The sequence below is a fragment of the Euprymna scolopes genome, chromosome 2 (genome assembly GCF_053919585.1).
Source record: "Euprymna scolopes isolate OS-2025 chromosome 2, ASM5391958v1, whole genome shotgun sequence".
Lineage (NCBI taxonomy): Eukaryota > Metazoa > Mollusca > Cephalopoda > Sepiida > Sepiolidae > Euprymna > Euprymna scolopes.
Window position 1 is genome coordinate 62599814 of NC_136483.1, and position 21880 is coordinate 62621693.

Sequence of the window (21880 nt, forward strand, 5' to 3'; positions counted from 1 at the left end):
TTCCTTGTCACAAGATTAAAGACTTGTTGCTTTGAAGCACAATGATACTCTGTCCTTTCTTTTCTTTTTCTTTGAAATGCAATGAAACTTTTTCCTTTCTCCTTTTTTTTTCTTCTGATTTTTTGCCGTCAGTTTTCATCGTACACTGGGTGCTGTCAAGCGAAACTTGTTGAGAAACAGGATTTAAACTGCAGAAGTACCCCATTTTTAAATACAGACAAAAAACATCACTGTGCTTAAATACAACTGAATAAAGAAGACGAGCAGTTTGACTGAAATGAAATAGAAATATTAAAATTAACGAGAATAATACTCTGGAAGAAAAATATCTCTTAAGTGTAGCTTTTTTTTTGTCATGCTTTGAAAATAAGAGGAAAGTCCTAGATGGAGGTGGGAAGAAAGTTAGGTAGAAGAGGGGGGGGGAAAGTAATGGGCGGGGAACAAGTTGAAGGAGGAGGAGTTGAAGGGGAAGAGGAGAGGAGGAAAATTTGAAAAGGAAGAGGAGGAAAGTTTGAAAAGGAAGAGGAGGAGAAAAAGAAGTTGGAGGGGGTGGAGGAGAAAAAGTTGGAGGGGGGAGGAGAAAAAGTTGGAGGGGGGGAGGAGAAAAAGTTGGAGGGGGGGGGAGGAGAAAAAGTTGGAGGGGGGGAGAAAATGTTGGAGTGGGAGGAGGAGAAAATGTTGGAGTGGGAGGAGGAGAAAAAGTTGGAGTGGGAGGAGGAGAAAAAGTTGGAGTGGGAGGAGGAGAAAAAGTTGGAGTGGGAGGAGGAGAAAAAGTTGGAGTGGGAGGAGGAGAAAAAGTTGGAGTGGGAGGAGGAGAAAAAGTTGGAGTGGGAGGAGGAGAAAAAGTTGGAGTGGGAGGAGGAGAAAAAGTTGGAGTGGGAGGAGGAGAAAAAGTTGGAGTGGGAGGAGGAGAAAAAGTTGGAGTGGGAGGAGGAGAAAAAGTTGGAGTGGGAGGAGGAGAAAAAGTTGGAGTGGGAGGAGGAGAAAAAGTTGGAGTGGGAGGAGGAGAAAAAGTTGGAGTGGGAGGAGGAGAAAAAGTTGGAGTGGGAGGAGGAGAAAAAGTTGGAGTGGGAGGAGGAGAAAAAGTTGGAGTGGGAGGAGGAGAAAAAGTTGGAGTGGGAGGAGGAGAAAAAGTTGGAGTGGGAGGAGGAGAAAAAGTTGGAGTGGGAGGAGGAGAAAAAGTTGGAGAGGGAGGAGGAGAAAAAGTTGGAGAGGGAGGAGGAGAAAAAGCTAGAGGGGGAGGAGGAGAAAAAGCTAGAGGGGGAGGAGGAGAAAAAGCTTCTCAGGTACATGCTATTATAAAAAACCTAGACACCTCAAAAGCATGTGGACTAGATCTCATCCCGGCTGTGCTATTAAAAAAATGCTCTGCCGAGGTTGCTCCAGTTCTGTCCAAACTTTACAATAAATGCCTTAACGAATCTTGTTTTCCCGACTGCTGGAAAACCGCCTCTGTGGTACCAGTCTTCAAGAATTCTGGTGAAAGAACTGACCCACTAAATTATCGCCCCATTAGCCTCCTCCCGCTTTTCGCCAAAATATTTGAGTCCTTAGTTAATCAAGCCCTAGTCCAGCACCTAACAGCTGCTAAACTCCTGACTGACAAACAATATGGATTTAGGCAAGCCCGTTCAACAGCAGATATCTTAACTGTAGTTTCTGAATGTATATACCGTTCATTGGATAAAACAGGGGAGGGTAGAGCGGTGGCCCTTGATATATCTAAGGCTTTTGACAGGGTATGGCACGATGGTCTTCTAAGGAAAATTAGATCATATGGAATCACTGGAAGAATTCATAATGTAATTAAATCCTTCTTAAGTAATAGAAAAATCAAAGTTGTCCTCAACGGTCGTACATCCAAACAATATGACATAAATGCGGGAGTACCTCAGGGGTCTATCCTTGAACCTCTATTATTCCTGATATTCATAAACGACCTCCCTGATAAAATTGTGTCGGAGATGGGTATATTTGCCGATGACACAACTGTCTATAACAGATATGAGGGGAAAACAAATGAACACATATCCAAGGAAATGGCAGAAACACTAGAGGATGACCTCTAATCCATAGTGGAATGGGGACAAAAATGGTTGGTCACATTCAATGCTGTTAAGACTAAGCTTGTTTCCTTCAATAACTACAAGAAACCTTCTCTACCACCAATAGCAATGACCAAGAACACATTGCCTGAAAGTACTTCTTTTAAACTCCTCGGCCTAACGTTTACGGGGAATATGAACTGGAATAGATACATTGAGAGCATTGCCAAGGCTGCTGCAAGGAAGGTTGGCTCCCTCTACCGTGCTAGAAAACTACTTACGCCTGACAGTATCCTATACCTCTATGTCCACCATTCGCCCATGTATGGAGTACTGTTGTCACATCTGGGCTGTTGCATCTGCTGCTTGTCTCTTGCTCCTGGACAGGGTTCAAAAGAGAGTCGCCAACCTGATGGGTCCTGAACTGTCATCTAGGCTTCAGCCTCTGTCCCATCGACGAGATGTTGCGTCCCTCTGCCTGTTCTTCAAATACTTTAATGGTGAATGCTCTGACGAACTGCAAACACTTGTACCTCCCCGACGTAACTACCCCCGACAAACCCAACAAGCTACTAAGTCTCATCCCTTTACAGTAGAGATCCCTAGGTGCAAGAAAGCCTTTTACTCCAATAGTTTCTTCCCCAGAACTGCAGGTCTTTGGAACTCCCTTCCGGGATTCTGCTTTCCCAACTGCAATGATATGCAGAAGTTCAAGTGTAATGTTAAACATCTTTCTACTCATCTCCCTTCATAATGACCCCGCTAATTAAGTCCCTGATAGTAGCCCCCTGCTTCAAAGTGGCACTGTGCCTTGTTTGGGGTGAAAAAAAAAAAAAAAAAAAAACTAGAGGGGGAGGAGGAGAAAAAGCTAGAGGGGGAGGAGGAGGAGAAAAAGCTAGAGGAGCACGAGGAGAAAAAGTTGGAGGGGAGGAGACTTGGGTAGAGAGGAGAAAATTGAAGATATAAAGACGGGAAAGAATGGGAGTAGGTAGAGAAGAAGCAACTCACAAATTTGTAAAGATTTTCATAAAAAACATTTCTATTGTAATAATAATAAAAAAACATGGCCATGACATATTACAGAAAAGAAATAGTGAATTTTTTTAAATATTTAGTTATAATGAATTCAACATTAACAAATATATATCAAACTAAAAAAATTACAAAATTACCATAACTTCAACAAAGTTGGACCATTTCCATTATAAACTTTATTTTTCTTCCTTGTTCAAAAATTAAAATGTACACTAAACAGATTTGAGCGACTATTTTCAGTACGATGTAATTTACACATGTTTAGTGAATAAATAATTACAATTCCACATTCTAAGAAGTTAAATATTGTATCATGAGGCTTGAAAAGAAAAATGGGAGAGTAATAATAAACATAACAGTGTTTTACTTTAGTTTAGCAATTTCATATTAAAAATATGCTAAAATCTTACCAAATGGTGTTAGTTTTGAAATCACACAGCACACCCAGACAAAATAATATGCCACTAGTTTCATCCTAGTGGAGAGAGATGAGTTTAAGTATTTAATGAATGCCAACCTGAATGTTAGTGATTATAATTGCTTTACTTCTTGGCAAAAGAGACATTTTTTTGCAACTGGCAAATTAGGGAAATTTTTTTTCTTGCTTTAAAGTACAAACGATTACAAGTTGTAAACATCTTAAGATTCTTCATCACTTTACTTAGGAAGACAAAAAAAAAACGTAAGAAAAAAAAAATCATGAAAGAAAAATAAAATAAAAGAAAATGAAACCAAGAGATAAAAAAAAAAAAAAATGTAAGTAAATAAATTAAAATCACTAAATCCAAATACAGAATGAATCAAAAATAACTAAGGAAGATCATTTTTCCATGAGTAGGAAACAGAAATATTACATCACATAACATTCGACATCTCTGTATATGAATAAAATAAATAAAACACAAATAAGTAAATTAAAATATATCAGGTTGTAAGCTCCTGTTCGCTAAGGAAAATAATAAAAATACAATCGCCTTAATTTAATTCACTAATGTAGCCCTAATTTTCTTCGTTTTATTTCACTGTATGCTTTTTAATGTTACGTTCATAAAATTCCTCAGGCTTTGAACTAAAAAATATATCTAACCCAATTTTTCATTTCTTCAGTCTAAGTAAGTGTTAATCCACTGAAATGATTTTGTAAATTTTTAAAGAAATGGTAATCTGTTGGCGCAAGGTTTAGAGAATATGATGGCTGGTGCATATTCTCATGCTATTATTTTAGATCTTTGATCTTTCATGTAGTGTGACATCTAGCATTATCATGATGAAAGATAATACTAAACCTCACACTGCACACAAAACACACACACACACACACACAAAGAGATCTCATAGGAAAATATGCCTATGAAATCATGCATCAACCATCATATTCTATGGATTTGGTGCCAACTGATGACTATCTCTTTAAAAGTTTTAAAAATTATTTGAGTGGATTAAAACTTATTTTTATTAGAACAAATAAAAATGAGGGGTTTGTATTACTGTACACAGATTCGAAAAAGTTGTCAAAAAACACATATATAACAAATAAATGTTATCAAAGGCAAGATAAGTTACTTTTCTACCAAACTGGATATATTTTTCATGTTTTTATTCAATGTAACATGTTTATTCAGCTCGAAAAGCATACAGTGTTTACCGATGTATTGGAACATTCAAGATGGCGTCTGATTCTTTCTTTAACACGGTAAGTTTGGGAAAAGGTGTTATAAATAAAAAAAAACAAATAAAATACTGTTAAAAACTCGCTCAATATATGTTACCGTGACATAGGTTGACATATATTCGGCGGGTTTTTAATAGTATTTTGTATAGTTTATTATTTATAACACCTTTTCCCAAACTAACGGTATTAAAGAGGGTGTGAGATGCCATCTTGAATTTTCGATTACATCGGTAAACACTGTATGTTTTTCGAGCTGAATAAATATGTTACATTGAATAAAAACACAAAAAATATATCCAGTTTGGCAGAAAAGTAACTTATCTTGCCTTTGATGACATTTATTTGTTATATATTTGTTTTTTTGACAACTTTTTCGAATCTATGTGCACAGTAATACAAACCCAAAATGAGTAATATTTTAAAGTAGGAAAAGAAAACTAAAGTCTATCAATATAAATTAAAAAGCTTATTTACATGGAAATAGACCAAAGAAAAAATTGAGACTACTTTAATGATTAAATAATTATGATATTGTGTTTTTATTTATTATTACTGACTTCTAAAAACAAGCAGAGAGACTTTTGGTTTTACTTTGATGAAGATTTCTGCCAAAAGCATAGTATGTGACTGTCCTTTTTCAATATTTTCTAATAAGCTTAGTTTGCTCGATAATGACCAAGAGAGAAAAAGAATCAAACATTTTTTGCTTTGATCTAGCTTTAAAAAATAGTTTTGAAACATATAAACGACTCTTAAATGAACATTTTTATCTGAAATATGATTTCAATGTATTTTTACATTTTGAAGCACTAATACATAAGCTCTACCTTATCAAAGATTAAGATACTGAGCTTTCATACTCTACAAGTAAATGTAAAAATCCATATACACAACCCTAAACAAGTTTTATTAAATAAATTTGAATTAAGTTATAATTTAAATATCATATTGAATTTAAAGATGGGGGGAGGGGTAATGCTAAAAATTAAAACAAAAGACAGATAATGTGAAAACATTAATTTTTCAAGGATTCTCAAAACTGATAAAAATGGGAAGATGGGGCGACGGGTGAAAATAACATATCAGATGAAACATGCATACAGGAAAACAGATACAAAGAAAATAAACATGGAGAAACAATTCTGGAAAATTATTTTGAATGTAGCTTAAAAATTTTGAGTAAAAATAAGTTAAAAGTTATGTTTGATAATATAAATGGATTTCAATCTCTGGTAGGCTTCAATGCAGGCCACTGCTGTTGAAGAAGGAAACCTGGTTGTAGAAACCCATGTTAGAAGTTGCAATAAACCTGAAAACTAATTCTGATACATGAATATATATATATATATATATATATATATTTTTTTTTTTTTTTTGTTAATTACAAATCTGAATAAAAATTAGAGAAATTTTCAAAAGAATTGATTTCCTTAAATTCAGTCACAAAATTTATACAAAACAATTATTTTCCATTTCTTGCAAAATTCTCATTATGTAAAAGCTATATTTACCAGGCTATACTTATATTGTCTTATTTAACTCTAACTGAAAGAAATATAAAAATTAACCTAATTTACATGTTCATACATACAGCGCTTGACTTTCTGTGCTGACACCAAATTAGTTTCAGCATGGAAATTCACTAATTCTCTTCCTATTGCAAAGACAACAATCTGTAAAGAATTAGACTTGTATCCGAAGCTGTATTTCTCCCAGATTAGCTGCCCATATGAAGGTATAAAAATTTACCCTACACTACTATTTCAACCATCTGAAGAAAGGAGAGATTTATTTGTTTCCCATAAAAAAACATTAACACAAGCAAACTAAGTAGTCTATTTACATGTTTGGGGCAATTGCCTTCGTCTTGGTCGTCAGATTAATTTTTTAGACTTGTACTCTCTGGCCTTCTTTAGATAACATTTGTCAAAATAAGAACTTGTTATCTACCACGTAATTCTATTATTTTTATTTTAACTGATTGAACTCTATTTTCAACCATAATGCCTTTTTAACAAAACGTTTTAATACACTAAGCTACTAAATGGATCAAAAAGACATTCTGAGTGAGCGAAGATTATGTATTCAATCCCGGATCCTGTATTGCAACATTATCAGGAAAATAATTCAAAATGTTCCAAAGCATGGAAAGTGAAATGAAAACAATACAGTCCATTTATGTGGTAGTTCAAATCAAACTTCAGTAAATGGCACCTGAAGAAAGTTTGAATGGATAGCATCCGAAATGTCATGAATAACAATTAAGATGAGAACAACCATTCAAAACATGTAAATAGTAACAACAAATCAGAAATAAGTATAATGTCGGTTCCAATACTAAAAATGGCTGCCAAAGCCACAAAGGGAGATAATTTTGCCAAATTTCATAAAATATATTTTTAATTTTGAAATTAGTAATATTGGAATTTACTGTAGAAATGCGATCATGATCCCAACACGAATTTTAAGTTCAGAGTGTTGATCAAGAATGTTGAAGCCAAAATAAATAAGATTCAAAACTAAAATAAATAATAAGAATTAATTTCTTTTTAAATAAAAAGGAATCACCTATAGTCAAGATGATCCAAAGGATTTATTTTCATTAGATACTTCACTGAAATGTAGTGCCAATCTTATTCCACTTAGACTTGATCCTCATTTTGTTGAATGCTTAGTAAGGGCGCATCATCTTTTAAAATTTTTGGTATAACTTTACAAAGGATTGAACCCTGGTCTTCTGGCCTATTAGTGAAGACTCTTCTTATGCCAAATGGTCTGTAGAAACCTTAAATATTATGTTGTTCATAATTCAGATGTGGCAGTCAAGAATACTGAAATCAAGGTTGATATGCTAAATATGTCTTATGGCTACCAATTTTTTAAAAATAATTTCTTAACGATTTCATTAAATTTGGTATTGTGCAAGCATTATCGGCAGCTCCTGTAACTCGCACTTCTCCCAATTTGTCCCTCAGTCCTCATTTACAATAAGTGATTTTTCTGACAAAGGGAGAAAAAAAAAAAAAAAAAGCTGTATTCTAGGCCAGCAGTATTTTAATGTGAACAGTAACCTGAGATGTCGGAAATTTTATGTTTCTATGTCTATCCTTGTGGCTATGTCACTAATAAGTGTGCTGGAGGTAAATTTTTTAACTGGACTGATGTTATCTGCCTGATAGTTAGGGACCTGAACCTTGGATTAACCAGTAAGGAGGTTGTCCTATCAGCAGGTGCAAAGTACTTGGGCTGCTGTATTGCCATTTGGTGAATGGATTCTGGACTGTGCTGTAGATTCTGGTGGGGCTTCTTGATGCCATATCCGTGGGTAATTGTTACGGCTTTACCTTATGTGCTACAAAATATATATATTTGTTTCTTTTTCTCTCTTACTTTCTTTCTCTGCTCTGCTGTAACCAAGTTTATCAACCTGTTCCACAAATCTCAAAATTCCATCATGAAAAGTCTCCAGAAAAAATACACAATTAAATGCAGAACTCTAACTTCAAACGTAGACTCCCACTACTTTGCCTCCTTCTCAAACATCAGGGGGTCTACATTCTAACCTTCCAGAGGTTGAAACCCAATTACAGCAAACTAAACCAGACCTATTTTTCCTAAAAAAAACTGGCACTGAACCAACTATTTCCCTAGATAAGTTCGTAATTAAAGGATGCTCTAATTTAACATCCAAATCTGACCCCCAAGATCGCCATGGGTATGGAATATGTGCCTACATTAAAGATGGTTTTCCATGTGGTAGGGACATCTCCAGAGAAAACCTAATTTATCCTATATATGCTTCCGGGTTGCACTTGCTTACACTACTGTGTTTATATTTGCCCTCTATTGCCCCCACAACAGCAGAGTTACTATTAAGAGCATATCTGAGAAAATTGACCACACCCTGTCTGCTCATTCTTCAGCTAACATTCACATCTGCAGAGACTTCAATGTTCACAATGTGGAATGGTTAATCTACTCAAACAAGACAGATGATGAGAGGAGGTTCTGTCGTGATTTCTCCATTGCTTATGACCTCATTCAGATTGTTCATGAACCCACCCGTGTGCCTGACACTGACAGTATGCAAGCCTCCTAGACCTTTTTTTTCACAACTTGCTCTGAGCTATATTCATCTTCAGTTCTGTCTCCACTGAGAACTTTTGACTACTCGGTTGTATCAGTTAAAATAAAAACGAAATCTAATAAGTTCTCCATCGTACAGTATATCAATATTCTATAGCTGACTGGGATAGCTTCCGTATATTTATATCAGATCTACCATCTACCTCTGCGTCCCATGTTTAAAAAGAATGTGTCCTCTATAGTACCAGACATGATGGAGTAGTTGATTTTAGGTATAGACCACTTCATGCCTTTAAAAGAATTCCAGCAAAAACCTAACAAGCAGCCATGGTTCTCTCCAGAATGTACTACTGCCGTTGTGCACAGAAATCACTTTTTCCATTGCTTCCAACGTAATAGATTTACTGAGACTAAAGCCATCTTCAGGATTGCTAGAAACCACTCGAAAAAAAGAGTAATAAAGAACGCAAGAGAATTGTATGCTCAGTTCATTAAATCCAAAGTAGCTGAGCAGCGGCTTGATTCCCACCAGTTTTAGCAAATAGCAAACAGAATCCTGAACAGACGCGTGTGCTCTATCTCAATCATCATCAATGGATCTGAGGTAATCTCATCAGCATCAGACAAAGCCAAACTCTTTGCCAAAAACTTTGCAACTAATTCTACTCTATGCAACCAAGGCCGTCAACCCCCAATATTTCGTCCTGTATCAGAAAACACACTATGCGACATACAAATATCTGAGTGATGTTGCCAAGCTAATCAAAAACCTTTATTCTAGTGAAGCATTTCAATTATAGTGCTGGAAAAACTTCAACCAGAACTAGCTCCCATACTTACAAAGCTATTTAACCATTGTCTTAAGGAGAATTGTTTTTCAATAACCTGGAAAACCTCATCTGTATGCTCTGTATTTAAGAATTTAGGTGATCAGTCATCTTCCTCTCAGTACAGACCAATAAGTCTCCTGTGCGTCATGTGTAAGTTGCTGGAATCTGTGTTAAATAGAGTAGTAATCAACCACCTTAGCAAAAATAACCTTCTTAGTGACATGCAATATGGTTTCCATCTTGCTAGATTTACAGCAGATGTGCTAATAGTCATATCTCATAGGATTAGCGAATCTCTCGATGAAGGCTCCAATTCTAGGGCAATTGCTCTTGACATATCAAAGGCCTTTGATAGGTTATGATATAAAGGTCTACTATACAAGATCTCTAGCTATGGTATAGTGGAAATGTTTAAATCATTTCTCTCTGATAGGTTCATAAGCATAGTGGTTGATGGGCACAAATCAGAATCTCACAGTATTAATGCTGGAGTCCTTCAGGGGTCCATCTTGGGCCCAACTCTCTTCCTGATTTACATCAATGATCTTCCAAATCATCCTAAGATCATTTGTAGACATTTAAGCTGATGGCACTACCATCTATAGCAACACATAAAAGGCCATAAATGAGCAAGTTCTCTCTGATTCTCTCTCCTCTGATCTTGAGCATATACTGGAATGGGGGAAATAGGTGGCTGGTTACTTTTAATGCATCTAAAACCAAGCTTTTATCTTTACATCATCAATGCTCTGATCCTTATCTGACATCAATTGAAATGAATGGCTCTTGTTTTGAGGAGGCTCCATGTTTTGACAAGCTTCTAGGCTTCACCTTTACTCCTGATCTGAAATGGAACACGTACATCAAATCTGTTGCCAAGGTCACTGGAAAAATGGTGGGATCCTTCCGCTGCTCTATCAGATATCTCACTGCTTATGCAATTCTTTACCTATATAAGAGTCAAGTATGTCCAATGATGAAGTATTGTTGCCACATCTGAGCAGGAGATGCTAGTAAGACTTATCCTGCCTTGACAGAGTTCAAAATAGACTTCATAGCCTAGTGGGGGACGTCCTTTGCTTTTCCCTGCAACCTTTTTCTCCACAGAAGAGATGTTGTGAGCCTGTCTCTGGTTTATCGTTATTTTCATGGCAAGTGCTCGTCTGAGCTCCAATCTATGCCCCCCCCTTGCCAAACTTTCACAAAAAACACTTGTCTATCTGAAACAACTATCAATAATTTTGCCCACTCTTTATCTGTGTCTAAATCTAAATGTAGATTTCTTAGAACTGCACGCATGTGGACCTCTCTTCCATTTGCCTACTTTCCAGCGGACTACAATTTGGTAATCTTCAAGTCCAATGTAAACAATTTCTTGATGAACCGTCCCTTTAAGTAATCCAATTTACCAAATTCCCACTACTAACGATTACTACGATATTATCCCATCGACTACTGTACACTCATTAACCCTAATCCTTGAGTGGCCTGCAGACCTTTATAAGTGGAGACTTATGTAAAAAAAAAATTTTTTTTAATTATCTCCTTTTTTAGAATCTGTCAGTTATCATGCTAAGAAATCTATGCAGATATTCAATGGATCCAATGAATATGAACTTGGCTTACAGGATTCAGTCAACTAAGATGTATAGAACGTTGCTATATTGATAATACACCAAATCATATTTATATATTTATAACTATAAGATCAAGTGGGAGAAAGAGAGATAGAATTCTAAGTTCTTATTTAGAATTCAACTAAATTAATACAGAAAATACAGACAAATTCTTATGATGTGCATACCCATCACAGAACAAAGATGTCATATTCCTAAAATCATATAACTTGATCAAGTAGTTTTTTTTACTAAGAAAATAAAATTTTATGATGAAGGAGACAAAAGCTACCATGTTTTAGATTGTGTTAATGTTTAAAGGCGACAATTCAATTTCAACTACAGAGATTTTGTTTATTCAAAATAAATAAAACTTTTTAATCACTAAAAAAGAAAAAAAATGTAAATTTTGATTTTCTTGGTTAAAAAAAAATACAATCAATTTATGATTTTTGAAATAGGACATCTTAGTTCTGTGATGGGTATGTACATCTTTAAAACTTTTCTTTTTAAAATTAAGTTGAATTCCAAATAAAAACTGAATTCTATATGATAACACATAGGAAAATTGTAACAACAGCAACAACAACACAACAATAACCAGCCTCCTTACAATATTGTCCTCAGAAGAGGCAGCAGACCACGAATCCTGGGGAGGAAGAAATACAACTTTGTTAGGATTACAACAACTTTTATACATAAACCAAAGGGGATTCTTCTTCTTTTTTTTTTTTTTTTTTTTTTAAATAAAACTGATAAATCTATAAACATACAACATAGAGTGAACATTTATCTTGAAATGAACTGCAGAAAGTTATTGGATTCATAAACCTGTTACAGAAGAAAAACTTTTTAAAATAAAAATAATATAAATAAAACAACAACCATGGAGAGTAGAAGATATTTGTTCTAAAGCTCCTTTATGATAAATTTTGTCATAAAATTTGGAAACCTATCAGGAGAGTCATTAATCTCAATCTTTTTCATGGTATGAAATAAACAAGTCTGTTCCTTTTTTGTTGTCTTAAAAATAAGACTTCAACATGACGAGTATCGAACATTGTATAAATTATTTTTCATATTCCAACTAATTAGTAAATCAATGTTTTACTCTGTTTATACATTAAAATAATAATTGTATGTTGATTTCTCTATTCATAATAGTAAAATTTAATTATCTTATCTGAAAAAAATATTGTCTTTATTTAAGTGAAAACAAACAATTTATCCGTTTCGCTACCTCTATTATAACAAATAATGCTATAAGTTAGCAGCTGTTTGCAAAACTAGTGACTTTTACAAAGTATGTTTACAGGCTTAAAGAAAAAAAGAAAGAAAATATACTTAAGTTTGCAGTTCTTTTATGGAATAGTGGATCCTTCAAAGAATACTTGTTTTCAAATGTACTTAACTTTCAAAATTTAACTAGAAAATTTAGCCAGAAATTACTTTCTAGACAGCAATTTAAGAAAATATACGATTCTACTAAATTTTTAGGCAATTATGTGCAAACAATCTAAAAATCTTGGTGGGGAAAAAACAACAGCAATAACAAATAAATAATTTAGGATTTAATTGGAGAAGGGGGGGGGGTCAGTTTCTGTAAATTTACCAGAAAATTATCCCTTATTTCCTGGCTATTCTTGCTGCTTTAGAACACTAGTAGTTAACCCATTAAATTCTTTTTATGTTTTTCAATCTGGAAAGTTGGCATAAAAAATTAATTACCCAACCACTAACCTTAGATTCGAGTGATAAGCCCACCTCCTGAAAGTGCCTTCCTTTGAATATATTGCACCACTAACTTTAAATGAGTGAAAAACATCCTCTCCTAAAATTCTTATATCTACTAATACCACCAAGTCTAAGTAGCAAATCAGATTAAAAAATTTTTTTAAAAGAATTATTTTCTTAGATTTTGGTCTCTATGTGTGCCATTGAGATATTTAAATCAAGTTCAATTTTTTCATGTGTTTAAAAGGTAGCAAACAAAACTATTTCAGGTAGCAAACTTAGCAAAGCTTATAAGATTTATTATGTGCATTGAAATTATTAGATACCCTTTTGTTTGAGCAATTCTATTTATTTTATACTTTTTTGAAATCGAAATTAGTTACTTTAACAGTATAAACAGGTCAGATTTTTATCAGAATGGATGAGAGCTCTCAGGCAGTACACACTAACAAAGGTCAGGATAAATCCCCAATGTGCATGGTACTTTCACAAGAATCGGAAGAGATTAAGGTATTTTGTTCTAAATTGACTAAGGTACTTCAAAGTGCAGAGCCTATCACATTGAAGGAAATAAAATACATATATAATATTAGAACAAGTTTTAATAAAAATAAATACAATAAAAAAAGAAACATGAAGAGATGGAGATTGATGAAAAAAGTAACTTCAAACTAATTTTTTTTTAATTAACCAAAATGAGTGAAAAAGGAGAAAAATCCAAACAAAAAAGCAAAACCCCAAAACAAGATTAACTTGCATTGAATAAAGGGAGATAATCAAAATCAAGCTGTTACAAGATAAATATATAAAGCAAATGCATTATTTAAAGTATGCCTTGATTTACTTTTACAAGGAAAAAGTTAGACATAAGGTCGGTTTTTAATGTGGAAGAAATTCAATCAAGAACAGAACAGATAATAAACTTTGAATTATTTGCAGAAACATAAATTATAGTTTAAACAAATTAGTTGCAAGGCGATTCAAAAGTGTAGAAAAATTGGTATCATTGGTCATCCTTTGTTACCATCATAAAAAAAAAGTGTCCATCATACTTTAAACTAGAATCATCAATCACCATAATATCACATACTACACTTTGATCCTAACCCAAAGATTAGAAATTCAATGACTTAAAGGTAGAACATGTATTCTTAAAATGTGTCTATTCAAATTTAAGCCTGACAGACCAATGAATATATATGAATATATATATATATATATATATATATATATATATAATGATTTTATTGCTGTAGTTTCCAAGATGCAAATCCAATGAAACTCCAGTGTTTATCAAAAAGTGCTCAATGACAAAAGAACATAATTATAGGATGTTTATTCGTGTGAACATTGGCTACATATGTGCATACATGTTTCTGCTGCAATTCTTTTAGAAAAGTAGGTCAGATATTTTTACAATGAAACCAGATTTAAAAATAGTGAAAAAAGGAGTGTTTCTCATTCAATTCAGAGCAATGTCGAGTATTCCTGTTAGTACATGTAGTTCTAGTGGCGTTTGTTCATTGGAGTTAATAACTTTACTATTTACATAATAGTGCTCAATAATATATATATACACACACGCACACACAAAGTAAACAGCATTTTATCCTAATTCTTTGATGTAAATTGCTTTCTTAAAGAAGGTAGACTCTGAAGTCATTTAGTTTTGCAAAATCTTGGTATGTATTAATAAAGATTCTATTTTTAATCGATTTCCTCGATTTTGATATTTGTTCAACATTTTTTTTTTTTATTACTCATGAATAAAAGAAGAGGGGAGAAGAATGTTTCACTCCTTAACCAAGATGTCATCCTACTCTACCTCTGCACACTGGGGGAAAAAAAATTAAGACACATTTTGATAAAAAATAAGAGGGAAATAAAGTCTTTATTATCCTTTTCCACTTTTTTCTCCTTTCATTATCTTTGGCTGACAGGGCGAAAGAAACATAGAAAGAGAGTTACCAAGCAAGAATAATGGGAACAGTATAATATTAGAGCTGGGGGTAATGCAACATACAGCAGGAAAGGAAGAGGATGATAGACAAAAACTTAGAGATCGGTGATTTGGTAAGTAAATTGCAAATTATTGCTAATTAGAGCAATCAAAATGGATTTTTTAAAGCATAACTCAATCCCAAAACCAAGGTATATTTTAGCATGTATTTCATGTGATTAAAATATATAGGAAAAAAAAGCCTCAGGTAAATAAACGTTGATTAGCTCAGCTTTAGTATAATAATAAATATATGATACACACACATTTCAAGATCTTTATTAGAGTATGCATATGTATAACAGGATTTATTGTTACATGAGCAGAAGTTAGACAAATTGCATAAAACATTTTCAAACCTGTTTTAAAACTGATGAAGCTACATGCTGAATACAACAAAAAATAAAAAAATAAAATAAACAATGAAAAAATGGTAAGTCAGACAAATCAATTTCATTCTAATGTAGGAATACATATATAAGATAAAAATACCAGTCCACAGTGCATTAATTAATACCAACATTTTCCATAATCTCAAAATCACTATATAAAATTTTGTTTATTATTTTCTAAGATATACCAAAAAAAAATTCTCACAAAAATTAAACATATGACAATGAAATGTTGAAATAAATGTATATCAAAATGCAAAAAACAGTAAATAAAAGTACTAAAGATATATATGTCAGAAAAATTTCTAAGATAATTAAGATGTACTAGCAGTTTCACAAATTTAAAAAAAAAAAATTATTTTATTCATGCTGGGGATGAGGCATCCTACCAAATGTCAGACATCCACCCACTATCTCATACATCCCAATCCAGAGGGTTTTTTTTTTAATTTTTTTTTTTTAAGACTAACAATCCCTTTAAGTACAATTATTTGTATCTTTCTTGCATCTAGTTCACTGAAGGGTTGAAAATCATTATCATTTTACCATTTATGATTATTTTTTTTTCTATTTCAGATATTTTACAGATAATATTTCAGAAATTCGTTATGGATAAGTATAGCCTTGAACAACATACACAAGTTGTGAAATTGTTTTAGCAAAACCAGGGGTCAATTGTTTTGACTCAAAGAGCTTATCAAAGAGCAATGTCAAATAGCCACCACATTCCCCAGACTTGACTAGCCCGGACTTTTTCTTAAAGAAAAGAGTATGTTAACAAACCCAAACCTGTAAGAATTGAAGGAATATCAGGAATGAAATAAGTGAGTTAAATCGCAATCCAGAGATTCTGCAATCTGTCATTAATAATGTTTTAGAAAGAGCACAAATATGTGAAGCTGAAAATGGGCAACATTTAAAAGACATTATTTTTCATAAATAAAGATGGTTTGAATTTTGCAGTTTAAAAAAAAATTTTCCAATGTTCTAGATTGCGTTAAAATTACAGAAAGCTATCATCAAAAATAAAGAATCTTAGTTCAAAACCTTTCAGTGACTTTTTGGACACTATTTGCCAGGTAGTCTTTGAAATTTTTTTTCATGAGTCTGGTTGCTTCTATAATTACTGGAATGATGGGGATCTTCCTTAGATTCCAGTTTCTTTTCATGTCATATATAAGATCTTGGTATTTTATTATCATTTCCCTCTTAGCTATGTTTAAGCCAGCATCATTTGGGACATTAACTTCTAAGGTTGCTTCTTTCTCCTTGTCCCATCAGAGCTGCATATGTTTGTTTGCATTCAAAATAAAAAGAAATTGGTATCAAATAAATCTTTTGCATATAAGTTATTTTTTTATTTTTTTCTTGTCAGCAAGGTGAAGGCTGAAGCAAGTTTTTACATACAGATTTTCCAAGTTTTATTCATAAATAACAGCATGTCTCGTCATTTGCATTTTGACAAACATTTTGTAGGAAAGTTTTTTTTCCACATTTTTGGTTTAAGTGACAACAACAAAATCAATGCTTGGCAGTTTCTTCAGACCTACTTCAATTCAATGTTTTTGAAGATGTTAGCTTCAAAGATGTGTCATAGTCTTGAGCATAAAGCCATTCTTGTAATGCAACATAAGCAAGAGGTTATGCACCCAGCAATCGTCTTTAGTTTGACAGATCTAGGTCAAAATTTGAATTGTGGCAGGAGAAATTTTTAGGATATTTAAGAATAGTGAAACTACATAATGTCAGCACATGAAAATCCTCACAACCCAGAATTTATTGAAAAGAATGTAATTGTTTTTGCAGGACTGATACTGCATTTCAAAAACAAGAATTCTTAGTATTTAAGAAATCTACATATCGCCTAAAATTAGAGGGATTTTCAGATCAGTGAAACTCTGAAGATTGAACAAGTGTAACTGGATATCATTTTAGACCGTCAAATGCCGGTCCATAATCTCTTCAGAGTAGAATCATTCTTGTAATAAAAAATATAGTCGTTATGGCAGCATACATTCAGTCAAAGCTTTTCCAGGTAAAAAAATTAATCCAGCCAGGATCAGCAGAGCATAGTTTCCTTCTTGTGTCAAGCCGGAAAGCTATGATTGAAGAATTCAAAGAGACTCGGTAGATTTTATAAAGTGATTCTGGCATCTGATTGGTTTGTTCTTAGCACCCATGTTTATAAATATAATCATCCAAATCTTTGTCAAAAATATTGCAACACATGTGGATTAAATAAAGGATTCCATTCAAAATTCCATAGAGACTCTTGAATTCAACAGAAAGATCATCAAGTTTGACAAGACACATCTGAAAGAAGGTAAAATCGGCTGAACGTTGTGTGAATAACACTTCGGATAAAAAAAGAGCCTGATTCTTTCAAATAATGCAAATATATTGAGTCATAATTTTTATATAATTTAACGAACTGCAGATAAGCATTAATGACTGTGTGAACAAGTTCAAGAATTATTAGATAAGGGAGGATATAACTTTAGGTATTGAAAATCGTAACTTTCATTAAAGACGACACCAATGAGTTTATTGATAGTAGAGTTCAAAAAAGCTTGAAAAACGGAAATAAATGATAAGAATACAAAGTGAGACTAAAATTACTCAAAATAAATAATGGTTGACAGAAAGAGACCATACCCACTCCCCCATGGATTTAATTAATTACAGGCTATCAACTGCTATTGTTAAGTTATGCCTTACAATGAATTGGTTATTTCTTGCTTCTTGCCATAATATATCATTTTCTAACCAGCATTTATATTTTGCTTTGTTCTAAATGTATCTTTGCATTAAAACTTAGGGTGATCTTTCTTGGGTTGTAGGAGTCTATCAACAGATGTCAAAGAAATTTAAACACAACTAGAAGGCTCACCGTCTTGTGTAATAATGAATGAGGACATCTGTGCACATCTGCTCCCAGCCCTGAGCTTATATTATCATCTATTATGTTTTGTAATGTTCAGATTTTTAGTTTCTTTATTTACATCGCCCTGTTACTCTTCTTAGCTTACATTGTTCTACTACTACTAATCTTTTCGTTTTCTTCTTTATTCATATCATTTATTTATATCATCTTTTTACTCTTATATTGTTATAACCCTATTCCAAACACTACTCATCATTTATCCTACCTTTCACAATCTAAACATTCAATATGCAAACAAGTAAGCAAAGTCAAACTCTAAACAGAGGAGCTGGTAATATAAATTATTTTAAAGGAAATACAGTTAGCAAATTAATTTTAATATATATATATATATATATATTTACCTTCTAGTTTAACTAATCATTTGTGACCTCTTTGCACACACACAAAAAAAGATATCAATTATAAGCCTTTAAAGTTACTGTAAATATTGGTTGTGAGCAAAATAGCCATCTTTAGTTAAGGGAAATTATAGTCCATAATGTAAATAATAAGCTAAACAAAATGGCTACTTTACTCAGAATTGACATTTACAATAACTTTAAAAGCTTTACATTAAATATTTCATTGTTTTATATAAAAAAAATAGGCCGCAAATGACCAGGTAAACCAAAATAAACTTTTTACTCATTTCTCAAGTGTATTTTGTTTTAAATAATTTTTTTAATTAACAATGATTACTGATAAGTTTAATTGTCCACATTCTGAAGCTTTTCAAGCATGTTCTTAATACTAACAAAATAAGAGTTTCAATTTTCATGCAAGCTGCTTCATAACAGGATTTGAAATATGTAAGAACTGTGGACTTGATTTTTAATACATTTTTCAAGCAATGTTTAGCATTTTCAAGAACGAATGTGTTGAAGCTTATACAACCAAAGAAAATGCAAAAATCATATTCACCACATTGATTCAAATAATTCGCATAATGATGCAAGCATTACAAAAATAAAAAGAAGCATAAACATCAAATAGTACCCAGCATTTATTCTTGAAAATGTTTTAAGTTAGTAAGTATACTTTTAAAAGTATACATGGACTGGTAGAAGGTGGGGGAAAGTGTTGATACGCCATAACGATTTTGAGTCATAACTTCAATGGTTGAAATGTTATTTATACTCTCAGTCGAGAAAGAAGTTCTATTTTGAGATAATGGCATCCATGAAACATGACCCATTGTTTTAGATATATTTCAATGTAGGTGGAGATAGTGTGTATATATATATATATATATATATATATGAATAAGTTTCTGTTATATTTATTTTTTCTTATTTTTTATATTTATTTATTTTTTTTTTAGGAATCACCACTTGTCAAGGCCCAAAGACCACTTAAGGATAGGGGTTAATGAATGTAAGGTGGTAGTGTAGTAATTGTTAATGGTGTAAGTTGGATAGAGTTTGATTATTTAAGGGGACGGCTCAACAAGAACTTGTTTACATTGCACTTTAAGGCTACAATACTGTAGTCGGCCAGGAAGCAAAAAAGTGTTCCACAGGTGGGCAGTTCTAGGAAAGAAGTTTTGCTCATGGAATCTGTGTGTAAATTTAGGCACAGATAGAGAGTGAGGGAAATTGTTGATAATGGTTGTAACTAGTCGAGTGTGTTTTTTTTTTGTGAAAATTTAGCAAGTGGGGAACCATAGATTGGAGCTCAGATGAGCACTTGCCATGAAAATAATGATAGAGCAGAGACAGGCTGACAATGTCTCTTCTGTGGGGAAAGAGGTTGAGGAAAGAGAAAAGAGTATCACCAACTAGGTTTCCAAGCCGATTTTGAACTATCAAGGCAGGATAGGGTGTGTTGAGCAGCTCCAACCCAGATGTGGCAACAATATTTCATTTAGGATGTACTCAGCTCTTATACAGATAGAGGATTGCATTGGCAGTGAAATACCTACTGGAGCAGTAGAATGATCCAGTTATTTTTCTAGCACTCTTGGCAACAGATTTGATGTAGGTGTTCCATTTCAGATCAGGAGTGAAGGTCAGTCCCAGTTAAGGTCAGTTCCTTGTTAAGACATAGTGCTTCCCTAAGATGAGAGCCATTCATTTCAATTGGGGTCTGATGGGGTCAAAACAATTATGATGAAAAGAGAGAACTTGGTTTTTGATGCATTAAAATAACCAACCACCTTTTTTCCCCATTGTGACAAGTGCTCAAGATCAGAAGAGAAAGAATCAGAAAGATCTTGGTCATTGCTGACTTTTAAAGTGTTGCCATAGATTGCGGTGTTATCTGCATGTGTTTGTTTCCAGTTAGAACATTGAAGTTAAGCATCACTGAACCTGGTCAGTACTAAAATGGGTGACGATTAGAGAATACTAAGTGCTGCATGTATTCTCCGATTATCTCAGCATTGTTTCCAGTCATCATTCTTTTCACTGGAATCAAGCAGTGCCGACTCAGAAGAGGAGTGGTTAGGGATTGCACAACACTTGATTCGCAATTCAACGTGTATCATTCATCATCCCTCCAAAATGATCAGATGGTCCTTGTCGTTCTAACGGACAAACATCCGTATGTGAGTATGTATGAATGTCTAAATATATAAACATCTATTATATGAATGTTACGTTCCAGTAACTTTGTACTTCGTCAGGGCCAAAAGATAATAAAAACAAAGTATTATAATGGGCATAAAAACAGAACTAAAAAGCTGAAACAATGAAACTCCCCAGCAATTAATAAAATTAAAATCAGCAGTAACTTGGATGAAATTCAGTCAACTAGAACAATTAGTTGCCTTTACTTATTAAATCAAGTTAGAAAGCATATCAAAACTGTTAAACCTTTATAATCAAATATGTTGTGACATGACTCTGGCTCAAATATTTAAGGAGAGTGAAACTGGTTGGAGTCGGTTGAAGCTGCAAACTGAAATGTGAACACTTAGCAGTTTATTGGTCAACTCACTTACCAGTTGTTGCTTCTCAACACTGACTTCTACTACTGTACCTAACAAGTAGCAAGTTGACAAGTAAATCGCTGAGTGTTCACATTCCAACTTACAGCTTCACCTGACTCCAACCAATTTCACTCTCCTCCAATTGAGCCACATCACAACAAAATACTTCCTACCCCACCATTTTATTTATTTCTATTTCTTACAACTCAACCATTAAAAGTTCACCTATTAATTAAAACATTGACAATATACATGTATAATGGTTAAAATAAAAAATACAAAACAAATTTAACCCAATCTCATAAGTATTTCAACCCCAAAACAGGCCTTTTCAAATGAGCTGGGCTAATTCAGATTAGCATCCGATTTACACAGTCGATGATTTACACAATGTATATTATGAGAAAATCACAGAAAGCATTACAATATTAAAAACCTATACAACACCAAATACTCTAGCTGTAACTTTTTGCATTTTTCTTGTACATATAATGGAAACACAATAAACTTACTCCTATTACATCCTATTAATTTATAATGATTGGTTGCTATAAAGAATTTTTTTTTAAATTTGTTTTTTATATTAATTGAATAAGAAATTTAGATTAATATCTAT

At 33.2% G+C, this 21880-nt stretch overlaps 1 protein-coding gene across 8 annotated transcripts in view; it reads right to left on the bottom strand.

The window, feature by feature from the left end:
• The window catches only part of LOC145291555 (protein kinase C iota type-like), a 355461-nt gene that overhangs the window by 111607 nt on the left and 221974 nt on the right, over positions 1 to 21880 (bottom strand). For 6 of the 8 annotated variants that reach the window (XM_080137652.1, XM_080137609.1, XM_080137636.1 and 3 more), the window contains one exon: positions 15377 to 15403. The exons of the other annotated variants lie outside the window; for them this stretch is intronic. In XM_080137652.1, the coding sequence (XP_079993778.1) occupies positions 15377 to 15403 (27 nt within the window). The remainder of the gene's footprint in view (positions 1 to 15376; positions 15404 to 21880) is intronic. 8 annotated transcript variants of the gene reach the window in all.